The 10,905-nt window shown below is 36.6% G+C and overlaps 2 protein-coding genes across 3 annotated transcripts; one reads left to right on the forward strand and one right to left on the reverse strand.

The window, feature by feature from the left end:
* The first annotated feature begins 32 nt into the window (after positions 1-32).
* Positions 33-5,082, forward strand: LOC128202185 (uncharacterized). Of its 2 annotated transcripts, XM_052901531.1 has the most exons (3): positions 33-680; positions 1,778-1,870; positions 4,001-5,082. In XM_052901531.1, exons 1-3 carry the CDS (start codon positions 374-376, stop codon positions 4,036-4,038), a joined length of 438 nt encoding a protein of 145 aa, XP_052757491.1. In that variant the 5' UTR covers positions 33-373; the 3' UTR covers positions 4,039-5,082. The 2 variants fall into 2 exon arrangements, with proteins under 2 accessions (XP_052757491.1, XP_052757490.1); XM_052901530.1 differs by lacking the exon at positions 4,001-5,082 and having other exon boundaries at positions 1,778-3,051.
* A 337-nt stretch (positions 5,083-5,419) lies between these two features.
* On the reverse strand, positions 5,420-10,582 carry LOC128202189 (uncharacterized). Its single transcript, XM_052901536.1, has 6 exons — positions 7,751-10,582; positions 7,477-7,654; positions 7,029-7,233; positions 5,950-6,140; positions 5,750-5,877; positions 5,420-5,644 (listed from the first exon to the last, which is right to left on the reverse strand). The coding sequence occupies exons 1-6, from the start codon at positions 10,580-10,582 to the stop codon at positions 5,420-5,422; spliced, it is 3,759 nt and encodes a 1,252-aa protein (XP_052757496.1).
* Between the last annotated feature and the right edge of the window lie 323 nt (positions 10,583-10,905).

A 10,905-nucleotide genomic window follows, 5' to 3' on the forward strand; every position in this document is an offset into this window, starting at 1 on the left:
TATAATAAAAAGTGTGCACGACGCACCTTTTTAGTTTCTTTTTTAAGTTTATTAAAAAGATGTTCTTTTTATAATTTGAAGTCTGTGTCAGTTTCGGTTTTGTTTTCGCCTTCGCTTTTTTACTCCGTTGGTTTGATATGTATATTTTTTATATTATTATATTATCTTTCTAAAACACCGTGTTTCCATACCAGCATACAGTCCTTTCGCCCACATTTTTGGTCCTTCTCCCTTATTTTATTATATTCAGTGAATCAATATTCGAAATTTTCAAAAAAAATGGAAACACGGTCGGGTCGTAAACTGAGTTCGGCAAATACTCGTACGGCAATAGCGTTGCCCCTACCACCGTCGGGAGAGGAAACGCACCCTGATGCCGCCGCCTCGGCGTCGGTGTCCACCGTACCACCGATCGCAGTTAGTGCTCACAGCACATCGACCTGCAGCCGCTCATCAGCTACGGTTCGTGCTAAGAAGCTTGCAGCGGAAGCGCTACTCGCACAACGGCTCGCCAAGATCGAGTTGGAGGCAGCCGAAGCACGTCGCCGCGTTGAGTTGGAGGTGGCGAGAAAGAAATATAATGCAGAAATTGCAGAAATTGAAGCAGCCAGCTGTCGGGGCAGCCGATCTAGTGATCATGCTAGTATTGGTCGTAGCTGCAATGAAGATGTGGATAAATGGTTAGATGGTCACGATTATTCTACACCTTTAAAATTTTCTAATAATCCACAGGTAAATACACACCCCCCTGCTGTTAATTTAATCGAACCAATCTCTGCGTTGGTGTCTGCAGTAGGTAAATTAACAGATAAAATTGTTGCTCCTCCGAAAGGGATTAATACGAAGCTTCCCTATTTTGACGGAAAGTCCCCTACGGAGTGGCTTTCATTTAAACGTGTCTTCCAGGACACACAATCATTTTATTCTCCTATAGAAAACTTGGCTCGCATAGGCCACGCATTGCGAGGTATGGCAAAAGAAACCGTTGATAAGCTCTTGGTTACCGCCCTTGGCCCAGAAGTTGTAATGAGTGCACTTGAGGTTCGATTTGGACGACCAGAGTTAATTATTTTACAAGAACTTCATTCGGTAAGGTCTTTGTCGAGATTGACTAACGATAGGGACTTAACAGTATTTGCCAGTAAAGTTCGTAATTGCACTGAGACATTACGCCTATTAGATGGTAATGACTATTTAAAATCACCAGAATTGTTCAAAGCAGTGCTCTCAAAATTACCTATTGTGTTAAAAAGTAGGTGGTATGACTTTGCTGTTACCCATGAATATAGTGGTCAAAGCAAACTAGAGATGCTTGCAGAATTTTTAAATCGAGAGGTAGAGGTACAAGCTAAATTCGGTATTGTTGATATTTTCAATTTTAATATGACTTTTAATTTCGACAGGCATAAGAAATTAGAACGAGTAAATGCCACAGAGGTGTGTGATAGTTTGGAACACGACACGCAAGCTTCCGAGACCGATTTCTGTGTCGAAACATCTCTTCTTACAACGACTGAAAACTCATCAAAAATTTCATCAAAACAGTCTTGTTTATATTGTCGAGCATTTCATTCATTAATCAATTGTAATAAATTTTTGGCACTGACAATTGATGACAAATGGCATTTTGTTAAGAAAAATAAATTATGCCACAAATGTTTAAAAAGAGGTTTACATAATTATAATACCTGTCGTATCAAAGGTGTTTGTACTATAGTCGGTTGCTCTCGTAAACATCATAAAATACTTCATAATTCTAATTTTACACATTCCATAGCTAGCACACAGGAGTCCGGAGAGTCAAGTTCGCATGCTGTAGACAATAATGCGGACCAGCCGCGTTCAGAATTGGTGACTCAGACGTCTTCAGGTAGTACCACTGTTTCTCGTAAACCATTATTAAAGGTCGTCGCCGTCACAGTATCGGGTCCATCTGGTTCTGTTGATACTTTCGCATTACTTGATGACGGGTCTACGGCTACCTTTATTGATGCTGAAATATCTTCTCAGATAGGAGTAACGGGTCAAATGGGACAAATAGACTTACAGTGTGTGGGTGGTTTATCAAAGGAATCGGAAGTTCAATACGTTGATTTTCAAATTAAAGGGCGGAAATCAATAAAAACTTTTGATGTCAAACAAGCTAGATCTATTAGTAATTTAGGTTTAGCAGATCGTTATGTTAATAAAAATGAGATTAATACTTTTTCGTACTTATCAGATATAGCTGACGAGTTATGTTATGATGCAAAACCTACCATTATAATTGGTATTGATAATTGGCATCTATCTGTACCTATTGCGACTAGACAGGGAACTAGGTCTCAACCAGTTGCTATTTTAACAGCTTTGGGTTGGGTTCTTTTCGGTTTTGTGTCAAGTAAAACGAATGTTGTTCATTTCGTAAATAATGTGTGTGATTGCAACGCAGGTAGTGATGCGTCTATAGAAAATATATTTAAAATGCAATATCGTCTCGACTGTATAGATATTATGAGACATGAAAAGCGTGAGGGTTGATTCGAGGTTGGCCTTTTTGTGGAAAGCTAATAATTAATGATGCAGCCGCTAAATCACAAGGAGTTAGTTTATACGATTTACTTTTAACCGGACCAGATCTTTTGCAATCTCTGCTTAATATATTAATGCGTTTTCGTGAGGAGAGTGTCGCGATTAATGGTGACATTAAAGAAATGTTTCCTCAGGTTAAAATTTGTAACGCAGACCGAGATGCACAGCGTTTTCCAAGGCGCGATAGTCCTAATGAACCTTTGAAATTATTTCGTATGTCTTTAATGATTTTTGGCGCTGCATCAAGCCCGTCCACACAGCTTTGTTTATTAAAATAAGAATGCTGATGATATTCAACAGCAGTTTCCTGAAAAGGTCCATGTAATCGTTCATGACCATTACATGGACGATTGCATAAGTAGTGTAGAGTCTGTGGAAAGAGCTGCTCGTGCAATCTCTGCTTAATATATTAATGCGTTTTCGTGAGGAGAGTGTCGCGATTAATGGTGACATTAAAGAAATGTTTCCTCAGGTTAAAATTCGTAACGCAGATCGAGATGCACAGCGTTTTCCAAGGCGCGATAGTCCTAATGAACCTTTGAAATTATTTCGTATTTCTTTAATGATTTTTGGCGCTGCATCAAGCCCGTCTACAGCTTTGTTCATTAAAATAAGAATGCTGATGATATTCAACAGCAGTTTCCTGAAAAGGCCCATGTAATCGTTCATGATCATGGACATTTGATCACGGACACATGGACGTTTGCATAAGTAGTGTAGAGTCTGTGGAAAGAGCTGCTCGTTTGGTAGCAGATATTGTTGATATACATCAGAAAGCAGGATTTGAGATGCGTAACTGGATATCTAATGAACCAAGGGCGCTATCACTAATACCTAAGAGTTTGTGTCATAGTCAGTCATTAGATACACTTCAAGTAGATAAAGGTGATGTTAGTACACCCGTACGCACACTTGGTTTATTATGGTACCCAGGCACTGATTTAATCGCTGTTAATACCGGTCTTCAAAAAGATTTTGTAATGCCTACTAAACTCACCAAACCACAGGTTCTTACTTATATTATACGGGTCCACTAGTTTTATTAACACTAATACTCGTCAGAGGTCGCGTTCTTTTAGAGCGCGAACTCCATGTTTTTTTTTTATGATGTCAGTAAAGTAGCTTATTTAGTAGTAGCTTACTGGCGCTTTATTCATTCTAATAATCATCGAAGCTCATAATTAACTTAACCTCATTTGCATCAAGTCAATCAGATCACTTCATCCAGTTCGCAGTTGTCACTCTCAGCTGATCTATTACGTTAATGGATTAGATTCATTCATCTTTATATGTTCATGGATTAGATTAGTACGTTCAACAGCAACTGCGCATAAATTCATTTTTATATTGCGATTGCGTAGTTTACGAAAACGAGAAGTTGATATTTCTAAATTAATTAAATTAAATTATTGTATTTGTTCTTTTTTAGATAATTCTATTAATGTAACGGCACTTAACTTCGTGTAGACAGTCTAATATTTCAAATATTCTAACGGCGGAAGCTTTAAATCTCGCTGAGTCACATATACTACGTCGTAGCCAAGAAGACGATTTTCAAGAAGAGATTGCATACATTGCTAATAATCGGCCACTTAACCTCAGACTCGTCTCCGCAAGCTGTCACCACAAATTGGTCCTGACAAACTTATACATCTCTGGTCGTATTACAGCGGTTTTAGATGTCAATGAAGAAGATAAGTTTTCTATTTTTTTAGATGGAAACATCCAAGTATTCTCCTTTTAATTCATTATTATCACGTTTGAACTCCTCATGGAAATACGGAAACCATTATTAACGAACTTCGACAAAAATACTGGATTCTTGGATTACGCAATGCTGTGCGATCAATTGCTCACAGCTGGCAGCTCCTTACCAGCGACGCTGCAATCGAGATCTAATTCACGCAATAACTGGAGAATTGCTGTATGACTAAGTGACATGTTTTGGAGCCGGTGGGTAAGAGAATATCTCCCCGGTTTACTGCCCCGTCGTTCAAGTTCCAGCTCTTCAGCACCAAGTATTTCTATCAAAGATGTTGTTCTTATAGCTGATGGAGATTTACCCCGAGGTACATGGCCGCGAGGTCACGTGGTTGCTCTGTTTCTTGGAAGAGACAATTTTGTTCGTGTGGCTGATGTTCAAATGGTATCAGGAACGTTAAGGCGTCCTTTAAAAAGTTAGTGCCGATAGTTAGAACTGAATAATTACTTTTGTTTAGTTTTCGACTAATAATTTCTGTAAATAAGTAATCTTTTTTTTTTAGTCCTAGACGATGTGCACGACGCACCTTTTTAGTTTCTTTTTTAAGTTTATTAAAAAGATGTTCTTTTTATAATTTGAAGTCTGTGTCAGTTTCGGTTTTGTTTTCGCCTTCGCTTTTTTACTCCGTTGGTTTGATATGTATATTTTTTATATTATTATATTATCTTTCTAAAACACCGTGTTTCCATACCAGCATACAGTCCTTTCGCCCACAAAAAGTTTTTATGCCAGTATTAATTTTTGTTGGAGTTTCCAACATGCTCGCCACACCAGCGGTTTATTAGTGGATAAATTACCAGAACAGTAACATGTGCTACATAACATATAACATATAACATAAAATGTCTTTACTTCATACTAATACAACTTGCATAAACATAACAAAACCATAAAAATATTACAGTTGATTGTTATATTAGTAAATCCAATATTGTGGGTGATGCCCAATTACATTAAGTATAACAATAACAAATTGTATAAATAACTAAACAATTACAAATAACATATTCTTACTTCTCTTTATCGTTATACATTAAAAGAAGAAGAAAAAGAAAGCAGTTTAAAATGAGCAAATAATAATTAAATCTAGGCATCATTTATAGGAAGAATACATATACCAGATAAGGAACGTTTATAAGTTTTACCATTAGGTGTTACAACTTCGAAAGCTCTAACCTTCCCATCTCTACCTGGAAAAACCTTACTTATTCTAGCCATAGGCCAGTGCAAAGGAGGATTGTTTGGGTCCTTGAGTATCACCAACATTCCTACTGTTACATTAGGATAACTCTTTTGCCATTTGGATCTAAACTGCAAAGCATTTAAATAGTACTTATGCCATATTTTCCAAAAACATTATTTTAAATGTTCACATTGTTTCCAAAAACTTAGTCTATTAATAGGTAAATCTGATACATCATTTTCAGGATAAGCTACAATAGCATTACCAGTCAAGAAATGACCGGGAGTTAGATAACTAAAATCCGTTATATCAGAACCCATAGGTAAAATAGGCCTTGAATTTAAGACACCCTCTATCTGAACTAAAATTGTGTACAATTGCTCATATGTTAACAAAAGCTTTTGTAAAATCCTTTTTAAATGAAATTTGGTACTCTTGACAGCAGCTTCTGCCAGGCCAGCAAAAGTAGGTGAATAACTGGGTATGAAGTGAAATTTCATCCCTTGCTGCGCTGCATACGCTTGTATTCGCGTTTGATGACCCTTGGAAGCTTGGAGCCGGTAAAGTTCAACAAACTGGTTCGCCGCACCCTTGAAAGCACCTCCATTATCAGCGAAAATTTCACTGGGAAGGCCACGTCTCGAAATGAACCTTTTAAAACAGGCGAGAAAGATTTCGGTGCTCAAATCTGAAGCTAGTTCAAGATGAACCGCCTTCGTTACGAAACAGACAAATACACATATATAACCTTTAGTTTCGATTGCATGTCTGACTCTAGAATTCTTAACTCGAAGTGGACCGGCAAAATCTACGCCAATGGTCTGGAAAGGCCTACAGGCAGTAACACGTTGATATGGTAGCGAACCCATCAGTTGCTTTGCCGCCTCTGCCTTCAATTTAAAGCAAACAAAACATCTATAAGTTATTTTCTTAACTTGTCGCATGCCATTAATCAGCCAGTACCTTTGATTAAGACTCGAAAGGAGCAACTTCGGACTTGCATGAAATAATCTAATATGTTCATTCTGAATTATAAGTTCGGTTATTCTCGATTGCTTCGGTAAAACAATAGGATGTTTTTGATTATAAGATATTTCAGCATTATGAAGCCTTCCACCTACCCTTATTAGACCGTGCTTATCCAGGAAAATATAAAGAGGTTTTAAAATACCCTCTACATCTTTGCTTTCAGTCAACGATTTTATTTCCTTGCTAAAATGGATACTTTGTTCGTGTTTAATAATGTTTTGTGATGACTGTTGCAATTCCTTTGTAGTTAAATAATTACATTTAATCTGATCATTTTTATTTTTAAGATTATGACAAAATCTTAATATCTAGGCTAACACCCTGATCATTTTATTTATATCCGAGTACTTATCTATAAGCTGATAGATATCACTCTTTATTTGTGTTGAGAGGGATACTACCTTAGAGGAATATACAGCCGCACCAGAATTCTTCAATTCAGGTAAGTCAATAGGTAAGGAAGCCTTGTTTGTAAAATTGTACCTATTGTCTTTTAGAAAGTCTGGTCCGTTCCACCATAGAGAGCAAGATGGTAATTCTTTTGGATCTATACCTCTACTTATTAAATCGGCTGGATTTTCCTTTGTGTTAACATAATTCCATTGAAATTGTACAGTTTTTTCTGTAATCACTTTTACTCGGTTAGCCACATATGCTTGTAAATTAAAAATATCAGTATTCAACCAACCTAAAACAATCTTAGAATCGGTAAAGAGATAAACACTATCAATTGAAAGTTTGAGCTGTAACGTTTCACATGTCCTCCGTACTAGACTTGATAGCAATAAGGCCGCATTCAACTCTAATCGTGGTATTGTTATTGGTTTCGAAAACGAATTAATTCTGGACTTCGCACATAAAAGAAACATGCGCACATTACAATCAGAGTCTACCGTTCTAAGATATATACAGCATCCGTAGCCTATTTTACTTGAGGCATCAGCAAAGCCGATCAATTGAACAGCCTTAGAACCTAATGGAATTGGTATATTTCTATTAATATGAATAGGTTCCATTGCCTTAAGACCGTCAATAAAAAACAACCATTCTTCTTTAACATGATCGGAGGGAGAAGCATCCCAACTAATAATACCTTCAGCCCACAGTTTCTGCATAATAATCTTAGCCTTTACTATAATTGGACACACAAATCCAAGTGGATCATAAAACTAAGCAATACAGCTTAAAATTGACTTTTTTGTTACCGATTTTATATCAATAGTTTCTGGGCATGTGATATTAAACCAATCATTCTTTATATCTAGATTTAAACCTAATACTTTCATGCTATAATTATCCTTTTGCAACTCTAGCTCGTCAAAATGTTGTTTACTAATTGGAACATCAGACAAAATTTCTGGATCATTAGCTGACCATTTATGTGTTTCAAAACTTCCTTTTTGTAGCAAAGACTGTAATTGTTGCTTAGCTTCTTTTATTTCACTAAGATCTGATGACGAATAGAGGATATCATCGACGTAAGTACAGTTTCGCAATATAAATGAAGCTATAGGAAATTCTTGACCAAATAGTTCAGTAAGTTCGAGTAAACAACGAGTTGATAAATAACTTGAACTTTTCATACCGTACGTAACAGTATTTAAACGTATACATTTTATTGCCTCATCAGGATTATTTCGCCAAGGAATATTTTGAAGAGCCCTGTGTTTGGGATTCACCAGAATATTTCTAAACATACGCCTTATATCCGTGGAAAACGTATATTTACCAATTCGGAACAATAAAATTACATCAAAAAGCTCTTTCTGGACTGAAGGTCCATTCAGTAATAAATCGTTTAATGAAACCTTTTTATCCGTCTTCATTGAGGCATCAAAAACGACTCTTGTGCGAGCAGTTTTACTCGATTCATTAATGACCGCATGATGCGGTAAAAAATATACAGCATCTTTGTCAAAATCATAGAAATCAAAGTTAATAAAATCGCCATGACCTAGCTCTACATATTCGTGAATAAATTTATTATATTCTGACAATAGATTAATATTCTTTTGTAAACGCCTTTCCAAACTTAAAAATCGATGCCAAGCTAATACAAAAGAATTACCCAAGTAATTATGAATTTCATTATCCTCGACTTTAAGAGGTAAATTCACCTGGAATCTATTATCAATCAATTCTACAGATTTCTGAAAGATAGTTTCAGCTAACTCTTGTTCACTTTGATTCTCAGAAAAGGTTTGTGGTATACTCTCAGCTTCCCAAAATAATTTGATATTATCATTGATTTCAGGATCGCATTTAATACATAATAGTGATGTTACCTGTTTTGAAGCTTGCTGATATTCAAGCATTGAACCACCAATAATATATCCAAAACGTGTATTGATAATGCAGGGCGTAATGTCATCTTGACTAGGTAGCGGCCGGTGCAGATTTCGAGACCACGGTCGCTCAGGCTCATTGGGCATTATCACATGGAAAAATATGTCAGCACCCATTAAGAGATTTATTTCAGATGGAACATCAAATTGATCATCTGCCAACACTATATTGGGAGGTAATTTCAATTGCCGAATATCAAGTTTTGTTTGTGGATGCTTGCAGGTAATTTTTTCGACTACATAAAAATTGGCAGTCATATTAAAAGAAGAATTCACAGAGTGTATGTTTAATGGAATACAATATCTTGTATTATTCTGAGCATTGCCTACACCTATTATATTTGTATTGTTGGGTGTTGGAGTTAAACCCAATTGCTGGATTAACTTGCTCGTAGCGAGGGAGGCTTGTGAACCTGTATCTAAAATCGCCTTCACTATTATCGTCTTTTTATCCTTTGTGAATAATTTCACTTGTACTGTGGGAAGCAAAACCTTAGAATCGTGGCCCTTGGATAATAAGGAAACAAGACCTTCGTCACATTCGCCATGATGAACTAGTGAGTTGTGTGCCTTTTTGCACTGATCGCATTTGAAATGAAATTTGCATTTTCCATTGTGCTTATTCAAACAAATCAGACATAACTTATTGTCTTTACAGAATTTATAGCGTTCCACAGAAGTTATTAATTTGAATGTATTACAGAAAAATAATTTATGATTGTTGGACTTACAGTAATGACACGTCACCGCCTTCTCACCAGCAGCCGCTACGTTGATTGATAAACCCTTGGCTTTTGTAGATGACATCGCAGTTGACGGCGCAGCGTTCTCCAATGCAAGTGCCCTCTTCTCAAGATACTCGATGAAGTGCTTGACGCTGTGTTCCTCGGCAGTATCTCTTTCCATTTGATACGACCGAGCCGTGTATGTATCTAACTTACGATTAAGAATACAAACAATTATTGGATCCCAAGTTTCAACCTTCACATCTAAGTTTTGCAGAGCAGCCAAAGTCTGCTTAAGACTCGCTACAAAATTTCGAATGTTTTCAGGGGTTGATTTGACAAGCGCAGGTAAGTCTAGTAATTGACCAATATGTTCATTTACAATACGATACCTATTGTTATATCTCTCGTCTAATAATTGTCTAGCTTGATCATAGCTACTGGCTGTTAATGGTAAGTTCTTAATAAGATCATACGGTTCGTTTTTTAAATAAGACCTAAGATAATACAACTTCTGAACATTATCTAATGTTAAGTCATTATGAATCAATGAAGTAAACAATGATTGAAACGCTACATATTCAACATAATTACCAGAAAATATGGACATTTGAATCGCGGGCAACTTAGTTTTTGATCGTGCAATAGTACTAACATGACCTTTAGAGTCCTCTACACTAGAAGTCTTACGGCTAATCACTTCATTAAGAACGGTAAGAGTATATAGATATTTATTTTCAACAGCTGCTACGTCCTCGTCATCATCTGGTCGCATTGAAAGAATCCGCATATTAAATCCTTCATATTCACGGAAGGCTGTGAGCAGTCTTTCTTTACGCGTTGTAAGGGCCTGTAAGGTACTTTCTTCTAATTCAGACTCGTTGCTAACAAAACTGTGAAGACGAGTAATCGCCCCTTTAACATAGCCTCGCGAGGCGCGTAGTGAAGTTTCACTATCAGTGGCCATTGCACGACGATTGCCACAAAATTAAAATATGTAGATGTTATGGAAAATGTTCAAATGTATTTATTGAATATAAAAATCGTAGTTCCCACCTCGTGTCATGAATGAATTTGCCGTTGTTCGATGTATATTTTTCTTGCAGGCCAACTGAGATAATCGTTTGTCGTAGTCTATATAAATCTCTTAATTGACAACTAAAGAAATTGTAGTTACCACTCGGAGAAAAATATAATATTTACTTGTAGACTTCAACAAAATTGCAATCGCCTGTCGAACGCACGGAGGAGAATAGATTTCATATATGTTGTATTCTTGAAACAATGGCG

The sequence above is a fragment of the Galleria mellonella genome, unplaced genomic scaffold (genome assembly GCF_026898425.1).
Source record: "Galleria mellonella isolate WM207_F2 unplaced genomic scaffold, CSIRO_AGI_GalMel_v1 utg78, whole genome shotgun sequence".
Lineage (NCBI taxonomy): Eukaryota > Metazoa > Arthropoda > Insecta > Lepidoptera > Pyralidae > Galleria > Galleria mellonella.

Coding starts and splice junctions, on each gene's coding strand:
- LOC128202185 (XM_052901530.1), top strand. CDS start 374: ATGCCGCCGCCTCGGCGTCGGTGTCCACCGTACCACCGATCGCAGTTA. Junction 681..1,777: donor AATGAAGATGTGGATAAATG/GTTAGATGGTCA, acceptor CACATTCCATAG/CTAGCACACAGGAGTCCGGA.
- LOC128202189 (XM_052901536.1), bottom strand. CDS start 10,582: ATGGCCACTGATAGTGAAACTTCACTACGCGCCTCGCGAGGCTATGTT. Junction 7,655..7,750: donor AAACTATTGATATAAAATCG/GTAACAAAAAAG, acceptor ATTATTATGCAG/AAACTGTGGGCTGAAGGTAT. Junction 5,645..5,749: donor TAGCTTATCCTGAAAATGAT/GTATCAGATTTA, acceptor AATGCTTTGCAG/TTTAGATCCAAATGGCAAAA.